The sequence below is a fragment of the Scylla paramamosain genome, chromosome 33, assembly GCF_035594125.1.
Source record: "Scylla paramamosain isolate STU-SP2022 chromosome 33, ASM3559412v1, whole genome shotgun sequence".
NCBI classification, from domain to species: Eukaryota; Metazoa; Arthropoda; class Malacostraca; order Decapoda; family Portunidae; genus Scylla; species Scylla paramamosain.
The window spans coordinates 10,433,166-10,455,005 of record NC_087183.1 but is presented as its reverse complement, the minus strand read 5'-3'; the positions used below and the strand labels follow the sequence as shown (position 1 = coordinate 10,455,005).

The window sequence follows — 21,840 nt, the reverse complement described above, 5'->3', positions numbered from 1 at the left end:
AAGACAGGTGTCTGGGAACAGATTAATCCATTTTACATTGATTCCTATTGGGAAAGTAGTTTTGGTTTTGAACATTTCAGATTTTGGATGGCATTCAGGAATAAATTAAGTTTGAGGACTGAGATTTCACTGTACTTTGTTTCCTAACATTCTGTTGCCTTCCCCTGTACCCACATTCTCTCTCTCTCTCTCTCTCTCTCTCTCTCTCTCTCTCTCTCTCTCTCTCTCTCTCTCTCTCTCTCTCTCTCTCTCTCTCTCTCTCTCTCTCTCTCTCTCTCTCTCTCTCTCCTTTTCTTTTTCTCCTGTGAGTTCTTCTATATAACCTTATTTCTTCTCATCTCATGTTGAATTACCCTGCCTTCTGATGTATAGTGTTGTATTTGATACATTGCAGAGACAGGGAGGGGATTTTGGTGACAATAGAATATGGAACTAGTAAGTGAATAATAGGTTGTACTGTACTGCTTTATATCTGCTGCATCCTCACCCTTTCCCTTCGTCCTCTTCCTCCACCACAGCCACTGGCATAGCTCGGGGAGTCCAGCCAGGTGTCGGGCTGCGGCCTGTGATGTACAGTGTATCAACATCTGAGGTGACCAGGACAGTGACAACAGCAGCAAAAAGCTACAGGTGTGTGTGTGTGTGTGTGTGTGTGTGTGTGTGTGTGTGTGTGTGCGTGCGTGCGTGCGTGTGTGCGTGCATGCATGCGTGCGTGCGTGTGTATGTATGTATGTGTGTGCGCACGCACGCGCACGCGCGCGTGTGTGTGTGTGCGTGTGTGTGTGTGTGTGTGTGTGTGTGTGTGTGTGTGTGTGTGTTGGTTTTAGTGGGTGTAGGTTTATTTATGTATGAATGTTAAGATGCCTCCAAAGAAACGACAGGATTACATCCAGCATTATATATCACTTACTCACTTTCTAATTTGGGGCTACAGCCAAAGTTGTCACTGTTCAGCTTGGGATTTTAACCTGGGTCAGATCTTCATGGTTACATGTATAACTTTTTTTTTTTTTTTTTTTTTTTTTTTTTTTTTTTTTTTTTTTTTTTTTTTTGTCAGTGTGTGTGTGTGTGTGTGTGTGTGTGTGCATGCATGTGTGTGTGCGTGCGCTGTGCGCGTGGTCGCGCCCACACGCACTTCTGTGTGCATGAGCGCACACATGTATGTGTGAGATAAAAAAGCCACACTACCACCTGGCATACTTTTATGCAGTTGTGGGTTTGAAGGTATTGGGGATGTTGTCATGGGATGACTCATCATTCTTTTGTTGTCTTATTTCCTTTATCAACTGGAAGATAATGACAATGAAAGGAAGGATGTCTTCGCAATTATTTTCTTTTTCCCAGATGGAGATTTTGTAGATTTTATTGTGTTAATGCTGCAGATTGATAACCTGAATATCAAACTTTCTTACCAGAGTTATTCCATGATGAGGAAATTTAGATATTTTGTCACTTATTCTGTTATGGAAATCTACTTGAAATTTCACACTTAAAGCTACAATTTTGAGGATTCTTTAAATCTTTTGTTAAAAATTGCATTCTTTGATTCATAGCCATGCGTGTTATATTTTATCATGGAAGACTTAGGAGCCAGGATATACATATATGTTGAATATGAACTAATAGGAATAGGATACCATTGTTATAGATATCATTGGGGTTATGTAGTATCCTTAATATTGAATTTTTTTTTGTTGTCTCTCTCTCTCTCTCTCTCTCTCTCTCTCTCTCTCTCTCTCTCTCTCTCTCTCTCTCTCTCTCTCTCTCTCTCTCTCTCTCTCTCTCTCTCTCTCTCTCTCTCTCTCTCTCTCTCTCTTTCATGTGACTGATAAATTGTTAGTGTGAAACATTTGTTACTTGTTGAGACAGTTATTTAATTTCTTTCAATGTCATTCATAAAGTACATTTTTATCTGTGCAAGATTCATTACTTCATAATAGGGTGACTGAGGTCTTGCAAGATGCTTTAGGTTTTCCTAGTTAGGGTCATATGTGGGCTCTTTTTTTTTATTATTGTTTATTTATTTTATTCATTATTTATTTTATTCATTTATTTTATATATATATATATATATATATATATATATATATATATATATATATATATATATATATATATATATATATATAATTATTTAGTTTAACTGCATTACTTAGCTTTTTCCTGTACCACCTGAAATCACAGTAGCGAATAGGTAATGAAAGAAATTGAACTCTTACCTCTTTCAATGAATCTTGCTAAATCAGGGAGGGAAAGGGTGCCCAAGACTCAGGGTAATATTAAACATTGGCTGACTATTGGCAAAAGAAAACATGCTTGCAGTTCATTGTAGTTGTGCAGCTCCAGTGCTGTCTGCTGAACCATTGTGTACTATTGATATTTCTACTGCATGCAAGCACTGAATGGTCTGATGCCAGTCCATGTAGAGCTTATTGTTTACCTGTAGCAAAGCATGACTGTCTTGTCTCTAAAATGACAAATCAAAAAGGTAGGTCTTGAGTCATAATTCTCTTAGCAGACTCACTTTCAGCCATTAGTCTTTTGTATTTCTTATCATAAATCATTATATGATCTCCATCTCTACATTTAGCAAGGATAAGAAGTTATACCAAATCAGAAAGAAATCAGTCATCCAGTGGAGGAGGTCCCGTGACCAGTCACCAGACTTGGGATCAGTTCATTCTGTTGATTCTGCTCACCAAATTTTAAGAACTTCATATCTCATTTCCTTCATATTATTAGAGAAGCACCTAAATTAACGTATTTTTAAATGGATACTGGAAATGTTTATTAGACAGTTGAACGAACATTTAAATACAGTTAATGCATGGATCACATTAAAACACATGCAATGAAGTTGGCCACATACCTCTTAAACACACAGTATGTAGCCCTAGATACCAGAAAGATTTCCTAGGATGAAGAATTTCCAGTCTATAGAAAGTAGATGCAAAAGGAGGAAATTGGTACCAGGCAAGTTGATCCAGCCCTGCAGACCTCACTGGACGTTTACTTCCATGCTTTGTAGTGAGTACCCCACAGGCCACACTCCTGCCCACCCTGGCACACTTAGTAGCACGCACCACCATAATGCACTCATATTAAGGCCTGTACCCCGTGGCATGCCCTCAGTCACCCCATTGTATGGTAGTGGATATCTTAGTTACTATATACTATTAGACAAGAGTTGCAGGTGACTTAGGCTGTGTTATGTTAGATCCATGTTGGTTGGGTTGTATCACTTGAGTATTGACCAGAGTTGTGTCCCGGCAGCCAGCAGCAGACACAAGACTATAGCCACGGTATGTTGGTATTTTACATTCTATGTGGCTTAACTCGTCCAGAGTGACTCACTTTTTTTTTTTTTTTTTTTTTATTTATTTATTTATTTTGCTGCTCCAGTGTTTGTTTCTTGTTTGATATATGTATGTATGTGTTGCTTCAAAACATATGCACCTTGTTTCTTCCTCTCAGGATATGCTTAGATGATGCTTCTTAAACCCATTTCTTTCCTGCATTTTGAGAAAATAGAACAATACACCAATGACCTGCCATAGCCACCCATGTTTCTCACTTCTGGTCACATCCTGATGCTTATTTTAATTTCAGCGTAAGCGAGAACGAGGCCGGGTGGACTGGAGGCAGCGAGGGCGAGGGGCCGGGCAGTCTGGCAGGTGGGGTGCCAGGGGCAGTGGAGCGTGGAGTGGTGCGAGTGACAGGTCCAGCAGGGGAGGCCAGGAGTCAGGCCCAAGTGGTGCAGGTGACCCCCCGGGTGAATGTGTCTGCCTCACCCGGCACCAAGGTGATAACCACCACCCACGGCGGCAAGGTAACCTTTCACGTGACCACCAATGCTCCCACCACCACGGCTGCCTCTGCCCCCCCAGCCTCCAATGGGCAGCAGCAGCAGACACAACAGCAGACACCACAGCAGCCAAGCCTCTCTCAGACTGCAACCATGATCAAGAAGCCACCACCACCCACCAGATCAACTCAGCCTGGGGGACCGCCACCACCTGTACCTCTAAACAAGCCCACAGCAGCCCCGCCTGTGCCCCCCAACAAGCCAGCAGTGCCACCCAAGAAAGATCTTGTGACACGGGTGGGAGCGGGGGGACAGGGAGTTGCAGTGGAGCCAGGAACACCTATCAGTGTTGAGGTTAAGCCACAGAAAGTGGGACCACAGACAGTTAAATTTGGCATCACGATATCAAAGACGGCCACAAGTGGCAGCAGCAGCGGAGGCCAGTCAGTGGGTTCAGGTGGAGGCGGTGGCCAGGCAGTGGTGGGTGTGGGGTCTGGGGGCTCTGGAGGGGGATCAGAGACCCCAGTGGCCCCCTCAGTGGAAGGGGGAGCAGTGTCCCCCCGGAGAGACGCGGCGCAGGTTGGTGGAGGCGGCCCCCCGGTGCATGCCACTGCCTGTGTGGACTCCCTCTCTCCCGAACTAGAGCACTTCCACCAGTTACTCATTAGCATGGCAGGTAATGCAGCCGCACAGCCTCACAAAGCCAACCTCCAGTTTGCAACTCCCTATGGTCTGTCCATAATCATGCTGAAGTATTTGCGTATGATGCTCTGTTAGATGTCATTGCTCTGTGCACACGTAATAGGAATTTTATGCTCAGGTATGTAGTCAGTACTGAGGCCACAGCAAGGAGTTGGAAATTGGAGATCTTTGTGAAATAGACTTTGTAAAGGTATAGAAGGCAAATTGTACCATATTACATCAATAATTATGTCTGCCCTAGGTGTTCCGCAGCTTTTCAGATGCTCTAAAGAAACAGGTAAAGAGAGTATTAGTGGCTTTGTAAATTAGCTTGGCATGTTTCTAATGTTTCTATTTAAAAGAAATTTTAGTACTTTTCTCTGCATGAAACAGGATATGCGTTGTCTACTGCATTAGCTGAAAAAAAGATGCAACCGAGTATTGATCCAAGTGTTATGTTTTTTTTTTCCTTCTTTTAATGTTTTTAGCAGGTTTGTATTTCCTTTACTTGGTTGTGTGCTCTTGATGGCATTGCTGGCTTGTTTTATGTAGATAATGAGTGGAACAGATTTTTCCTCCATATCCTTCAACCTGGTTCACTCTTGATCTTCATAATTTCACCTCTTAATAACTGAACACAGCAGTGAGTCAGCTCCTTGTCTTGCTTCCTTTAAATGATTTTACTCTCCCAAACTGTAACAAAAGAAAAATATATTACTGTATATCTTTAATGTGGGATAGTTGTCTTAACCACTGAAACATTGAAATAAATCAGACATAATTATATAATGGGAATCAAATTAAAATAGTAATTATATGTTATCAGGAAGAGAATATATATAATATATATATATATATATATATATATATATATATATATATATATATATATATATATATATATATATATATATATTGAAGAACTTCAGTATTAACATATTGAAGCATGTAGCTATGGAAACTTCATACAAAACAAGCGCTACACATAAATTGCTCAACTGATTCATATTTTATTGATATATGGCTCATTATTATCAGTGAAAGAAATTGAAGTGAATTTGTACAAATTTCAACCAAAATTGGAAATCACTTATTCATAAAACCCTTTAACAATTGGCACTGTATTAGAAGTCTTTGAAGTTTATTGACTCAATAACACAACACTTTTTGGTGATGAACTATTCATTGCAGATCCTTCATACAATTAGGTTAAACATCCCTTAAGATTAACTAAATTAATTTTTCTTTAAACTACAGTTACCCATTAAGAAAGTTCATTGATTTCTTAATATGAGATAAAAATGAGTAGTACTGTGGTTCCAGTTATAGTAATTTTGAAGGATGGGATGAAGAGTGATTCAGTTTTCGCTGAACTTGATAGATATGCCTTATATCAGCTACATTCCATGAAGGGGGATGTCATTCTGGTATACAAATAGACAAAGGACTGTTTTCATAACTGCATATTCAGGAAAGTTGAGTTCTTGGCTGTTTGTATTGTAGAAAATGTTTGTATTGTGTGCCTCTGTTGTGACTAAATTTTGTTCTCAGATGTGTTTTGTAACAAAGTATGCTTGTTTTAAACTTATGAATACCTCATTTATTGTACATTTTCGAGCTGAAGATTGAAAGTTTAATAACAATTAAATATTTCTGGTATTATATTTGGAAAACAGATGTATGGAACCAAAGGTGGCAGTAAGCAAGGAGATTTTGTTATTTTCATCCTTTATAATTTTGTTACTTTACATCAGTCTTAATTGCCTTTAGCTCTACTATAATTATTTGATTTTTTATGTAATATCTATTTTCAAACATCAAGGTAATTGTTTAGTGGCACAATCTAGAGGCAGCAAATTATTCTTTGTCATTCATCTCCATAACATGAATACCCCGAAGGGTCAACCTCACAGCAAGTAGTAAGGTTAGGAAAGTGGTGATTTATCTGAATGTCCCTGTGTACATCTGAGGGTAATATTGCAGGTTTCAAGCCTTCTTCCTTCTTGGCGGCTCCTTAGATAATGGCACAGTGCTCTCCTTCCACTCCTCAGTGAGAAGAGCATTGCAGGCAGGGTGATGCGTGCTGTGTCCTCCCTTTAACACTTGATTCCTCCATCTCCTGGTGGTGGTTGTGTGGCAGGATACCTAAGCCTGTTTCACCATAAGTCCTCTATTGATTTGTGCAAATTCACAACCTCTTTGTGACCTCATTCAAAGAAGTGGGGAGTGAAATATCCTCAAAGTTTCATCATGGGTATGAAAATAAGTTTGAATATACAAGTAATGGACACTGAACCTTGATAAAAGGAAAGTACTCCCCACTTCACTCCCACACATATTGGGGTGGCCAACTCCCTGCTTCTGCTTCTCTTCAAAAAATAAAAGTGAACTTCACTACTATAAAGGATGCTTTGAAGTCATGTACAGGAAGGCTTACTTAACATTGTGAATTTGTATAATATCAAAGGACTTTCCAAGCTCATCTAATACTTGGTACTGTAACATAGAAGAATGCATTACTGTCATGAAATTTCCCTCCAGTTGATATCAGGTTTAACTGTCACACAACCTTGGAAAATTTAAAGCATTTTGCTTCCTTTCAGATTTGTAGGTAGCACTTGGTTTGCACTAATTGGTCAGCTATGTTTCATTTTGCAATTTGACAAATTAACAGCAATTCAAGTATTCCTGTTATCATACTGATGCTGTTTTACTGAAAATTGAACAAGAACTAACACAAAAATTATTTGAATGTTGGCTTTACTTTTCATTGCAGTTTTCACTAATTGATATAATTAAGCAGAGTTGAGTGTGTTTTTAACATCCAGGAGGGAGAACTCAAAGGTAAATTTTATTAATCAGTACAGGATCAGAGAAACTTATACACTTATATACACTTTATAACCAATAAGAATTTTTCTCTGTCTGCATTTGGTTTGTTCATTATGTGCTTATATGTCTCATAGTTTAGTATGTGTCTTTGTAGTGTAGTGCTTTTGAGATCCTCATCTGTGATTTGTTCCAGTCATGCCCAACCTTTCACAAATGTTTGCTACACTTGTTATGCACAGAAATATAGTGAAGGACCAGTGTTTCTGATGTGTAGATGCTGGTGGAATTGCTAGGGGTCAGTGAAACAGGTCATTTTTAGTTTAGTATATGTTGATTCATGTATTATAAATAGTCAAGAGGTAGCACTGGAGGGAAGGTTGATATTTTGTGTATAAGAGGAGCATGCATGGAGTTCTCAGCCTGAAAAATATTACTGTATTGAAGCTTTGTGTTTGTCTTGATGGAAGGTTAATTAAGCCACAGGTAATACAGAAAAAGAGCATCAATAAGTGTATGTAAGCTTTAGCATCAAAAAATCTCAGCACAAAATTTTTTGAATATTTAGTAAAATTTAGACAAGATCACGGGTTTCAACAAAAGCATTTGAGTTTTTTTTGTGAGATTGTTCATAGCTCAGTAACTTGTAGTGTGACATTGTCATTTTACATTGTTCAAAGAAATGTTTACAAAATTACAGAATTAACTAATGTATCTGATGTATTTCAGGTTCCTCAGACGTAGCAGTCCCAGCCATATCAAACCTAGTTCCCCCCTCCAACCCCTCCTCGACCCCAAACACACATGTCTGTTCGTCCCCCTCCCAGAGTTCATGTACATCCCTGCCTTCTGTTCCTCCCTGTGGGCCCTCCTCACCACTCCCACCATCCCTCTCCCCACCACTCCACCATTCTGCCTCTCTCAGCACTGACCACGAAGGACTTGCCTCTGCGTCTTCCTCCACCGTACCCCTCACACTGCCACCGCCGCTGCCCGCCTTTAGCCTCCTGACTAGTCCCTCTTCTGTAGCAGCTGCCTCAGTTACTCTAGCCCATTCTCCTCCACACTCCACCCTCTATTCATCCTCCCTGGTATCCCCTGCATCCCGTCTAACAGAGTCACCACATCTGATTAACACTCCTCAATGTACACCTAAGATTCTGTCATCATCTCCATCATCATCATCATCACCACCATCACCTTCCATTTCCACCTCAACACTCTATTATCAGCATTGCTCTCCTTCTTCTACCACCACTACCATCACCACTACCAGCACCACCACTACCACAACTTTGTCTCCATCTGGTTCACTGCCTCCACCACCACCACCCCTGCCACTGGGTGACTGCCCCATCATCCTCACCCCAGTGGAGGGTGAGGACCTGGAGCCTCCACATTCACCACTTGATGTCTCAACACCTCTCACCATGGATGGGATGACAGCCCTTCACCTTGCAGCTCAGGGCAATAATTGGCAGTAGGTGTTGTTTGTTTGTGTGTGTGTGTGCACGCATGTGTGTGTGTGAACTGATACACACTTATTTTTAAGAGTGTGTGCATGTTCACCTTTTTAAGCAGTGGTGTATGGTTATTCATAATACTATTTACTAACTAAATCAGATTTAGTGGAATATTAATATTGCTAAGATATTTTACTGACTTCCTAACCTGTCCCTTCTCTTTGCTTGCTTTTTCACCAGCAGCTTCCAACCCAGGCCAGAAACCAGAGCCTTGCTGTCAAGTGAGTGGCTAATCTTCTACTTTTCCTTTATCAGGGACACTGCTTTGATAAAGTAGCCCTGCATGTGTGAGAGGAACTATCTCTCAAAATGTATGCTTTTCCAAATCGTGGTCTGCTATTCATTGATTCTGTGATTGTCTTTCAACATTCTCTCTCTCTCTCTCTCTCTCTCTCTCTCTCTCTCTCTCTCTCTCTCTCTCTCTCTCTCTCTCTCTCTCTCAGTGCATTATGCAGTATATGGAGAAAGGTTCTAACAAGCCCGGGGCATTGTACATGTATTGCATCAAGTGGGGATTTGATTCATAGGATCATGTGTCATCTCAAACCACCAGTATTCATGCTTGCTTGCTTGAGAAATCTTGCAGTTAGGCTTGATAAAGAATGTTCCAGGTGTTCCTGCATTATCCCTTTCCAGGCTTTCTCTCTCTCTCTCTCTCTCTCTCTCTCTCTCTCTCTCTCTCTCTCTCTCTCTCTCTCTCTCTCTCTCTCTCTCTCTCTCTCTCTCTCTCTCTCTCTCTCTCTCTCTCTCTCTCTCTCTCTCTTTAAACTTGCCTGTATAAGCAGATTACTCACTTTAAATTCAATGTAAGATATTTTGTAGTGACTCATCCTTAGCCATTTTTCAGTGAACCTCACCTTCCCTGCTTAGCTTTTTTCCTTGAGCTTTATTTCATATCCTTGTATTGAGTTTTAGTTACTTAGATTTCCCATTGGGAATTTTTGTGTGTGGATGTGTTGGGGAACAATTTAATTAATATGAAATATTTTGAATTTTAATTTCCTTCCAGATACCAGTGATATTCATTATTTAATATTTGTATGTAATTTGCAAAGTGATGTGTTGAGGGAACTGTATTTTTTGGTCCATTCTAGAAGAGCTATTTAAGAGTGAAGAGAAGAGTTACTCAGTTGGTTCTTCAATAATTACTCATTAGAGTTTAGGTGACCCTTTCCTGTTTTTTTACTTGAATCTACAGGAAACATGACCTTGTGACTCCTATTAAGCATTTCATTGTAGAAGCACATATTTCATCTTTTTACAGTAATACAGATACCATAAGCATGCATTCACTTTTTTTTCTTTTTTTTTTCTAATTAATGGAATGTACGAGAAAAGAGACTGATAATATAATGTGTAATGTGTAATAGTTATACTTGGGTGAGGCATACTAGGGATGGTTTTCCCTTCTGGGTTCAGAGGTGAAGTGAGATATCCAAGATGTTGATAACCACCTTCACTAATCCCTAATCCCATGTCAGGTCAGTGGCAGTGCTTGTGAGATGTGGTGGCAGTGTTAGTGCAGAGGACGATGAAGGCCGCACCCCTGCTTTCTTGGCTCTCCTGTATGCCTGTACCCCTGCTGCTGCTGCCCTCCTTGCCTTCCCACAGTCCCTAGAGCACACCACTAAGGTAGGATATTTCTTTCTCCCACCAGTTAGTGTACTAAGTTGGTTATATGTAGAAATCGCCTTAGAATTAAAACTCCTTAGCTGGCAAATTGAGTTTTTATTAATTGCTATAATTCTCCTCAGTCCTGTTTGATTTGTTGTTTTAATCATCTCTTCTTCCATCAACAGAGATTTATACCTTATTTCACACTCTGCTATGAATCATACATTGTAGATGAATAAATATATTCAAGGTAGTAATATTCTTATTCTGTTTCTTATTCTGTTTAGGAACTTTTCTTAAAATTACTACTTAAAAGTTGACTTCATCTCATTTTACATTTAATGCAGAGCTAGGTAGCAAAACATTAACTCTTGATGAAGGTATGTTTTAACAGGTTCACTGATCCATTAAAAAAATAATAATAATAATAAAAATAAATAAAAAAATAAACATTACAGTTTGTGTATTATGCTACAATTCTATCTTAATTTGTTAAATTTTGAGGTTATCAGATTTATTTGTTTATTTATATATTTATTTGTTTGTGTGTTTGTTTGTTTGTTTGCCATTGCTATTGATCACACAAAATCTTCACTTTTATTCATCTTTCTTGTCAGGATGGCTGCAACTACTTACATGCTGCAATAAAGTCGGGTGAGGTAGAGTGTGTGGAGGTTCTGCTGCAACACATCTTAGCTACTGAAGACGGGTTGCACCTCCTGCACTGGCTTGCTGGAGGCCCAGACCATCAAGGCACCACACCCTTGGCTCTAGCTGTGGCTAGCCCCACTGCTGACTTGTTAGCTGCAATGGGTCATGCTGGGCTGGACATCCCAGCCTTATTAAGTCATGACCCCAGCCTACTGAAACTTGCATCATCTGCCTGCTTGGCCCTTCTTTCCAGTTCTAGTGAGTTGCAGAAGTTGAGTTCAGCCTACTGCATAATAGTGTTAACACTGATTTATCCATTGATGTGGAATGGAGGTCAAAGATCTAGGATTCAGGATTGTGGGAATAAGCTATTTGAAAAGTGCTTATAATGTAAATATGATGGTGAAAATGTATATGGAAGGTTTCGTAAGTGTGAAGGTGTGGACAGGAATAAACCATGGCCTCAGGTGAATACTAAATAAAAGACATCAGTGAAGGTTAGATTAGATTTAATGATTACAGAAGCCTCATTGGGAATACCATTCAGCTATTTACAACATGCTTATCACAGGTCAGAGTGAAAGTACCTGTTCCGTGTGGCTGGAGGGGCTGGACCTAGACAGAGTTATAAATGGAGATGGAAGCTGCACCCATGAGCAAGAAGATGAGTTTGAATCAGGCACCAGCAGCAGCAGCAGCAAGCATCATGGGGAACGATGGCCCATTGGAGCTGTGCGAGTCACCACCACCACCCTCTGGGCTGTACTTGAAGAGGCACTCACCTCTCTTGCTCTGCACCATCTCGAAACATTAACAAGGTGTGTATATCTTTTGTCATCAGCAGTGTAGTTTTCAAATGTATTTCTTGTTGAGTTACTGGACTGCAGTGTAGCACCAGATTAAAAGTATTTATAAAGTGAAAGGGCCTGCTGTTGATATAGTATTTACTCACTTGTAACACTTGTTTTGTGTTCTTATAAAAAATAGTATATACAGTATTTACTCACTTATAACACTTGTTTTGTATTAATTGTCTAGTGAAAAAATAGTACGTACAGTACTTACTCGCTTGTAACATTTGTTTTGTATTAATGGTCTTACAAAAATAGATGCCTTAATGCTGTGGGGATGGAAAGAACTTTATTATATATGCTGATGTTTCTCTTCAGAAATCACAGCCCAGGGGGAATTAGCATGGGTGGCTCTGGGCGACATAGCAGTGGTGGCAGCAGCAGCAGCAGCATGAGCAGAGGTGAACGGAGGCGGTCAGACCCTCTCCAGGAGATGGAGGTCAATTCAGCACACTTAGGAATCACAAAGGCAGCCATCAGCCATTTCTCAATTGGCCATCACAAATGGACACGGGTGAGTTTACATTACTGATTGTCTCTTGTGTAGGATGGTCTTGTCATCACCTTGCAAGTCATTCACAGCATTGAAAGGGAGAATGTCTTGGTCATCTTGTTACTGTATATTTTTCTCTTATCATCCCCCCTGGGGGTGAATGTGGGTACATTTTGCAGGGATCATTGGCATATAGACCCAGCTCACTGTAGAAAGCACCCTGCATCTACTGTGATCTTAAGATTGGAGTAGGTGCAGGGTAGGGAACTGTCTCATTATGAAGGAGTAGTAGACCAGTGAATGCCGTCAGATCTTGTGGGGCCAACAGAATTTAGAGTGTAAATTATGTGTGTGTGAGTGAGTGGTGCCTTGCCTGGGCCACCTCATGTGGGATTGCCAACCTGGTGTATAGATAGATAGAAGAGTAATGTTAGGCCTGGAAATATCCATGAGTCCAGATTTGTAAAACAAGAGAAAAAATATTCAGTCACATCAGTATCTGACTATAAGTGTTTCTCTCAGGGTGAATATGGATTGGTGAGTGGACCATTTGACCTCCTAGCAAACAATGGCAGCCAAGACATTTGCATCCACTTCAGGCCCCTTGAAGCAGCTGCATATTCCCTCTTAGTACCTGTGCCTGTCCTTAAAAACTACCTAAGATTGGTGAGTTACAATATCTCTACTTTTACCATCTTGGAATTTTTAAGATGAATGTCACTTTACTTAAGTCACTATTGAAGTAGATTTGCAGTAGGTTTGATATGATCTTCCACTCACCTTTTTCTTTCATCAGATGGAGCAGTCTCAATGTGTGGTGGTGTACGGGCCACGAGATAGTGGCAAGTGCTCCCTCGTCAGATGCTTGGCCCATCTCAAGGGTACTGGTAGTGGTGTTGGAGTCACCAGAATTGATCTCGCCAGAGGTCGGGCAGCTGGCCTGGAGACAGTGCGTGGTGTTGCAGAGAGTGGTGGGAGCTTGGTGTTGGAACACGTGTCAAGAGAGGCATGGCCAGCTGTGTGGGCCATGGTGCAGGGTGTCTCTGGGGGCACTGTGCTGGTCACCATGGATGCATGGCGACGGCCTGGTGGTGGCCAACTGGAGGGTGGTGTGCTGTGGGTCCAGCTCCGTCATGATAGAGAGCCGCTGATTTCCACCCTCTCCCGCTCCCTCATACGTCTCCTGGCCTCTCAGCATGCTGGAGTGTTGCCTTCCCCAACCTCACACACCCAGCACACTGTTGAATGGGTCACTGCTGCCTCAAGCCGCCTGGCTGCCACCCTCATGACCTTGGGTTTCTCTTCAGCTCTTCATGGCCCGCATCTCTTTTCACAGGCATTGCGTGGGGCTGCTAGCCCTGGGGACATATTAAGGTGCAGTCATGTGCATCTGATTTTTTTGTATTTCTCATTTGTGTGTTATTAATCTCCTTAGTCTTCTGAAATTTAATACTAACTTTACTTGAATCTTCGTTATAAATTTCTTTTCTGAAACACTTGCAACAGTTTTCATGCATTTTACTTACTGTGCTTAAGTAGTTTACATCTTCAGTAACCCTAACTATCCTAATTATAGTATCATCTTTGCAGGGAAGTGAAGCATGTGTGGAATTCTGTGATCAGCCCTGAGATCCGCACTGAGGTGGTGAGTGTGTGGCGGCGGTCCAGTGTGGGAGGGGAGGTGGATGAGGCACGTGTCACTAGCATGGCACTCTATGTAGTGATCCAGCGCAGCTTAGCACCTGGCTTGCCCTTACCCCCGCCACAGGCACATAATTTCCTGGCCTCCTTGGACGGTGGTCTTGGCCGATCAGCTTTCCGTAGCATAAAATCAAGTGTGTCATCTGCCCGACCCAAGGACCTTCCCTTGGATGTGATTGGTAGCCCTCTGTGGACAGGTTCATCACAGCAGATAACAGAAATATCCCAGCAGACCAGTCCTCCTGTTGGTCTATCCTCCCCCACCTCACCAGAATGGGATGAAGCAAATCTCACCAAAATCTTGGGACTTTCTCCCATGGGTTACACATGACTGTGGCATCATATTTCCTGACTTACCTCATAGTCTTTTAATGACAGTGAGTGATTGGAGACATGGCGTTGCATTCTTTCCCAAACATTGCGCATGCCTTTTGAAACTCACTAAACAGAAACTTAAGTTTTCCTCTAATATTCAGACTGGATACAGTAAAAAAAAAAAAAAAAAAATGTCATCAGTGCATCTCTGCAGTGTTTTAAGCATGGCTTTTGCTGAGAGGTGCAGATCTTTATTATATTAAGTTAAAAAATATAATGTGGTTGAGTCACATTTGGCATTATTGCTCAACTCTGCCAGTGTATAGGTGCTATGTGTGATTGCTGCCAGTAACCAACAAGTAAGCAAAGTAGGGCAATTTTACTGAGTTTTAAGGCATGTGTTGAGTGTAATTGCCATTGTTGAGTGGATGCCTGTTTCTATCATTCGTAGTGATAATCACCCTCATCTCTATACCCTAATGTATTGGAGCAGCTTGATGTGATATTTGCATTTGTTCTTCCAGTGGTTTGAGCTGTTTTCCTTTCCTGACACAGAGCTTTTGTACTGGTGGAGTGAGGAGCAGCCTGAGTGTGCACGGCTAGAGGAGGACAACTCATAGCTTTAATATTAATCCTGTAATAAGTGATGCCCATCCCGGAAACTAGTCTAGGGTGAAATATAGCATTGTGTCCCTCTCACCTAACTTCATGTCAACTCTAGGGCTCATATACTTAATGCAGAAACTTGCCTAAAAATTCAAGGTACTTCATACCAAATTCTGCAAGATGAATCACTTATGTCATTTTGTAACTTGAATCCCGCTCACTCTGTGAACAACATATTGATCTTCCACTCAAATGCAGTAAAAAAGAAAAAAAAAGCAATCCAATACTCCTTATGTGTGTTAGATTATGTATAATATTGAGACTTCTGAACTGTGGTAAGTAACTTTAAAGATATTTGTCAGCGGATTTGATCAGAATATCATACTCAATTCAGTAGTATTATTGAATCTTTCTCCCTTTGTTTAATTTCACTTATAGTGTGTCTGTATGTGTGTGTGTGTGTGTGTGTGTGTGTGTGTGTGTGTGTGTGTGTGTGTGTGTGTGTGTGTGTGTGTGTCCATATGCAAGATTGCATACAATACTTAATCCGTTAGATCACTGAAATATGCATGGGATGATCAACAGTGAGTAATGATTCTACAGTCCTTGAGGAAAAGCATGTGCATTGGAATTGAGCTAAGGCCTTTCCATGGAAGTAGTGCTACATATTGTGACTGTCCCCCAACACAGTCTTGTTTGCAAGTCCCATGATCCTATGGACATTAGAGATGAAGTGGCTCTCCCATCATTAGTTTCAGCAATACGGTGTTGTTTTGCCTTAATAATTAGTCACATTAACAAGTGAAAGTGTGCATTCATAAGGAAATATAATACAGTTATGTACACAGTAAACACATGCTGGTGATAAGATGCTAATAGTGGAGGAGTGGAAGGGTTATAGACAGACTTTTTTTTTTTTAGCATTGTCATTATTTTGAGAGTCAGTGAACTGAAGTTTAACTTACATAGCAGCTTCAGTCATGTTGTAGACAAGGAGGATCCCCTTGCATGCCATAGTTATTTGTGTCACGTTGTTCTGTTACTTATTTTTTACTAGAATTTATCTCATCTTGCCTAATGATAAGTAGGTTACTTTATGAAACTCAGCCTATTTTTTCATAGCAACATTATAGGTTGAGAGGCATTGATTTGCTCACTATAAATTATTGTATTGTAATTTGATAGATTGATAATATGCAAGAAACATGTATAATATCATCATATATTTATGTGGCATTAGGCTCTAGTGTAATGAAAATATATTCCCAGATGGATATTGTATCATTTGATCATTGCTAGAAGCACCTCTTGAAGGACTGTCAAGTAGTGGATTCAGCTAAATCAGTGGGTGCCTTTGATCAGGTGAAGAACTGGCCATCTCACAAATTGTTCATGAACTCAGTAGTGAAATGTGTAGTATTTTTCATCTCTCATAACTCTAAGCCATTAAGTTGTACAAGGGCATTGTGTACATGAACTAGTGCAGCTGTAACCTCTTCATTCATTATTGCAATTCTTCATTAAATTGTTTCCTTTTTGACACTGTTTACAAAATTGCCATTAGATTGAGGCCAGTGTCACCCAAGAGTATATTCTTAATTGATTCCTTAAGGTAGAGTCTTGGAAAACTTCGTGCCGCAATCTGGAGGAAAGTTGTAAACTGTGTGGAGAGGAACAGTTGAAGTCTATGGTGTTTCTCAAAAATTAAGATGCAAGTGTATCCAGTGGGACTGTCGGGTCCTTTTGGCCCAAAGCTGACCGAGACCCACCGCCTGTGTTGGACATTCCATTATTGTCCATTTAACTTGATATTCCTTTCTTGTAACAAAACATTTATCATGTAAACTGCTAAGCAAGTTTTTTCCCAGTACTCAGGATGGTCTAGCAAGACTTAAACTCTGACTTGTCTTCATGTGACTTGTCTTCATGCAAATTAGATCTCTTACATTCTGTTTCTCTTATAAAATTTTGTGACCACGGAGTATTTCTGTTTTCTCAAAGAACATTTCTTAATACAACAGAAAACAAATACAGTAGTGAGAAGTGAAGCTCTAGCATCAACATTGTCAGGGGACATCATAGCTGATAAGATGAAATAAGGAGCACTCAACTAACCTTTGCCAGAATCTTGGCAAGATGTAATAGTGGTAGTGCTGCTGCTGTTGCTGCCAGACCAGCAATAAGGGGGCCCAAGGTGACTCATTGGTGTTTCAAGCATTTCACTTTCCATGTGACAATGCATTCATACTTCATTCAGGTGAGAGGAAGTCTATTTTTTTAGCCTTCTGTAAAGGAAGGTTTCTATCTTTGGCATTAACTTCATAAATTATATTTGTTGTTAATTGATGTGGAATTATTTTTGCATCTTAATGTATAAAAGTTTAAAGAAAATGCAAATGCAAGACAAAGTATTTTTGATTCACGCATGTAAGTTCAGTAGGAAAGTGGGCTGCAAATGTTAAAGATGTTGTGCTCTCCTGTAATATTTGCTGATCCATAAATAACTGACTTTTATTTATTTATTTTATAAGTATGTTAAACCTTTCCTTGAAAATATTTTTCAGTGTTTTACATATAAAAGTCTGAATGTTTACTACAAAAATTTCTTTTCATGTAAAAAAAATTATTTTGAGTACCTACAAAGTAGTCTTAGATTGTAACCTGTTGTGCCATGTGTCATTGTACAACAGCTGTAAAAAAAAGTTATGGCTGGTACTTCAGTGCACAATTAGAGATGGTCATGTAGGCAGCTGCAGTTTTTTATTTATTTACTTATTTTATTTATTTTTATTTATTCTTTTATTTATTTATTTTATATATTTATTTATTTCATTTTTTTATTTTATTTATTTTACTTATTTATTTTATTTATTTATTTTTATTTTTATTTATTTATTTATTTATTTATTTATTTCATTTATTTTTTATTGTATTATTTATTTATTTATTTTATCTTATTTTTTTTTATTTTTACTTTTTATTTTATTTATTTATTTTATTTATTTTTTGTTGTATTTTTTTATTTATTTATTTTATTTTATTTATTTATTTATTTTTTTTTTTTTTGTACACTGTCAGACTTGTGTGCATGGGCAACTGTCAGTGCAACATGGTATCATACTTATAATGAGATATCACATGGCACAGTTGGGAGCCATCTTGCTAGTACCTTCATGCAGCTTCACCAAACCCTTACTTTTGTATGTACTTTTAGCATCTCTAAGCCAGCTGTAAGATGATAAACTTGGTCATTAAACTTACCATTTTGTTGACATGAATACCTGCAAGGCTGACCTCATTGCCAGCGCACCAGTGTGGTGTCTGCCTTACCAAAAGAGGAGTAAAGGATCCCCTAGCCATTATTTTTTTTATTTTATTATTTTTTTTTTTTACAGTTGATCTTTGAGATTTTATTAATTGTGCTAAGAAGATATTTTTATCTTATGTAAATTTTACCACTAATCAACAGAATATTTATTTTTTATTATGATGCTCTTTATTTAATTAGTGATTGCTTATAATGTAAAAGAAAATTTATATTATAATCAGCAGTGTTTTAAGATTCCTATCACAGCCAGTTTGAGTTTGCATTCTTGAGATAATTTTTCAGTAAATCAGTGTTAAGGTATTTATTCCCTGTTTTTGAAAAATTCACCATTTAAAGATGTGTTATGAAGATTTTGACAAAAGGTTTGCTTGTCTCAATGTTATTTTCTGTGAAATTTTCATAATGCTAAGCATTAACTTCGTAAAATATGCCATATTTGTTTTATTCAGTTTAAATATGATGTACTTCTGTTATTATTGCCATTGTCATAATGTTGATACCTCTTTGCAAATATCAATTATAGTTCTGAATGAATGATATAAGTGTGGAACCTCAAACAAAACTGTAGACACTCAAGGTCTACTCCTGCCCCGCCCTGCACCCCTATCATGCTACTAGGCAGCTGTGGATGGTTAGATGCACAAGACATAGAATGCAGTTATCCAGTGGGGTGCTCTTAATTTAGTGCAGCCTATAATTAGTGCTTTCATAACATTTCCTCGCTCATGAGGTAAGATAGAGCACATCAGGACAGGATACAGGCAACGTATGTTATGCCCCACCTTGTGACGCTCACCTAGAGTTTTATTCATGTTGTTTTCTTGTGCACATCACAGTTAGAAATGGTTCTTCTAGAATCACTGATCCGTTAGTCTAAGTAATGTTTATTGGGTTGATTCTAAAGCTGGCTTCTGTTAGCACTCACCCTGTGATGGCTGAGGAGTAGTGTCGGTGTTAAGTTGACTGGCAGAAACATTTAAAAAGAGTGTAGTGGAGTACCGGTGTGGAAGTGTAAGGTGAAGGCAAGGATGAACTCTAGGCAAAGAAGACATTCCTGTCAGGCACAGTGGGCCTTTTCTCCCATGAGGACATGACCTGCAAAAGACAGCAAGATGGAAGTAAGGGATTTGAGAATAGGTTAGGAGTCACGGCATGAATTAGGGGCTTTTTAAAGGAACACGGTCAGTGACTAAAAGAGGACTGGTTATGGTAGAAAATATCAATGTTTTGGGAAAAGAAGGATGAGCTGGGCGGGGACAGGCAGGAACGGAGATGTGCATCACTGTCGGGAACCAATTGCATGTTTTCATCAAAAGAATCCTCGTGATTGTAAATGTATGTACAGACCACTGTGTAAACAAAAGGTATGTATTTTAAAATGTACAATTAATGTATTTAGCTATAATATAGTGTACAGTTCTTTTTCCTAATAAAATGCAAAGTTACATTTCAGATTTTTTTTTTCTGTATGATAGCATTTTTAGTGAAGTAACAAGGGGAGAAACTTTTATATTTATTGGATGAACTAAGGTAAAGTTGTCCCAACTGCTGATAGTGACTGAAAATCACATTATTGTTAAGTTTTATTAGTTTTGTAATTATTAGTGAATTTATTTTTGTTTGTTTACTTATTTGTTTTATTAAATATTAATTAAAGATTTGATTGTGTGTGGCAGTCATGGTTGCTGAGCAGAACAAGTGGTTAAGGAAACTTTTGCTATGTTCCTTCTTGACCATCGACAAACAGACATACACAGCACTGCCAAGACGTCTGCATATGTTCTATTCCCAGGCCTACACCCGCTCACTGGGGGAGGCGGCTCAGGTGAGGGCTGACAGCACACTGCAAACATGTTCTTTTAAATCCTCCTCCCCATCCCTCACTGCAAGATTAGGTTGGGTTAGGTTAAGTTAGGTAAAGGTTAGGTGAGGTTAGGTTAGAGATGATTTAACAGAGCGAAATAAAGAAAGAAAGATGAAGAAAAGGAAGGAAAAGAGAATGAAATGAAAGAATAAATTAATTAGGTGTTTTATTTACTTTTAATTAATGACTATAATGTTTTGAGAATATTTGAGTGAAATTAAAACAAGAAAACTGAAAATTAAAGAAAAAATCTGCATCTCTCTCTCTCTCTCTCTCTCTCTCTCTCTCTCTCTCTCTCTCTCTCTCTCTAAGGAAACAAAAGTTTTATAAACAACAACAACAACTACTACTACTACTACTACTACTACTACTACTACTACTCACCCTGGAGTAGGCTGGGGTGTGGGGTGAGGCAGGTAGACTGAGTTGATTTAATGTTTTTTTGTCTTTTTTTTTTTTTTTTTTGTTTTATTGTTATGTGCTTATGTTTAATTTATATTTTATCACCATCTGTACACTAAAAGACAGAGCAATACACACACACACACACACACACACACACACTGCATCACCATCTGTACAACGAAAGATAAGGCAACATACACACACACACACACACAGTGCATGAGCATATGTACAACGAAAGACAAGGCAACACACACACACACACACACACACACACACACACACACACTGCATAAGCATCTGCACAACGAAAGACAAGGCAACACACACACACACACACACACACACACACACACACACACACACACACACACACTACATAAGCATAATTTATGTACAACGAAAAACAAGGCAACACACACACACACTGCATCACCATCTGTACAACGAAAGATAAGGCAACACACACACACACACACACACACACACACACACACACACACTGCATAAGCATGTGTACAACGAAAGACAAGGCAACACACACACACACACACACACACACACACTGCATCACCATCTGTACAACGAAAGATAAGGCAACACACACACACACACACACACACTGCATAACAATCAGTACAACGAAAGACAAAGCAACACACACTGCATCACCATCTGTACAACGAAAAATAAGGCAACACACACACACACACACACACACACACACACACACACACACACACACACACACACACACACACACACACTGAAATACCTAGAAAAAAAAAACACTGAATATTTACTGGGAGGGACTGGAAGGGAGTTAGGGAAGGTACCACTCTGATGAGGTCACGGCTGGGGGCTTGTGACGTCACGGCTGGGGGGTTGATGACGTCACAGCGACCGTTATTTACGTACGTACGTATTTCATTTTGAAAATGACCCCTCTAAAAAACGCAGCTAGACAGGAATGCTTTATAAATTCAGACTTGCCACATATTTTAACTAATGCCACAAATAACAACACATTTCAAAATGCAGTAGTATTAAAGATATTTAAAAAGAAGTATCTGGAAATTGTTGGAACCTTCACCCCATTAAAATCGTTCAAATGTCCACCCATTCTGGCTTAAACATAACGGAAAACACTTTAAAAAATCTGAACTATTTTTTA

General features: G+C 39.3%; 2 protein-coding genes across 5 annotated transcripts in view; one reads left to right on the top strand and one right to left on the bottom strand.

Moving 5' to 3' along the window:
* Nucleotides 1-19,844, top strand: part of LOC135089661 (cortactin-binding protein 2-like) — a 29,974-nt gene extending 10,130 nt beyond the window's left edge. For all 4 annotated transcript variants that reach the window (XM_063985554.1, XM_063985555.1, XM_063985553.1 and 1 more), the window contains 10 exons: nucleotides 519-630; nucleotides 3,610-4,481; nucleotides 8,045-8,795; nucleotides 10,320-10,470; nucleotides 11,070-11,361; nucleotides 11,675-11,921; nucleotides 12,273-12,468; nucleotides 12,970-13,113; nucleotides 13,244-13,821; nucleotides 14,038-19,844. In XM_063985554.1, the coding sequence (XP_063841624.1) occupies nucleotides 519-630; nucleotides 3,610-4,481; nucleotides 8,045-8,795; nucleotides 10,320-10,470; nucleotides 11,070-11,361; nucleotides 11,675-11,921; nucleotides 12,273-12,468; nucleotides 12,970-13,113; nucleotides 13,244-13,821; nucleotides 14,038-14,479 (3,785 nt within the window). In that variant the 3' untranslated portion in view covers nucleotides 14,480-19,844. The remainder of the gene's footprint in view (nucleotides 1-518; nucleotides 631-3,609; nucleotides 4,482-8,044; nucleotides 8,796-10,319; nucleotides 10,471-11,069; nucleotides 11,362-11,674; nucleotides 11,922-12,272; nucleotides 12,469-12,969; nucleotides 13,114-13,243; nucleotides 13,822-14,037) is intronic.
* Nucleotides 11,596-21,840, bottom strand: part of LOC135089662 (uncharacterized) — a 45,678-nt gene continuing 35,433 nt past the window's right edge. Inside the window, exons 11-13 of the transcript XR_010261574.1 lie at nucleotides 17,185-17,354; nucleotides 13,228-13,805; nucleotides 11,596-12,848 (exon numbers count right to left, since the gene is read on the bottom strand). The gene's annotated coding sequence lies outside the window, so the exon portion shown is untranslated. The remainder of the gene's footprint in view (nucleotides 12,849-13,227; nucleotides 13,806-17,184; nucleotides 17,355-21,840) is intronic.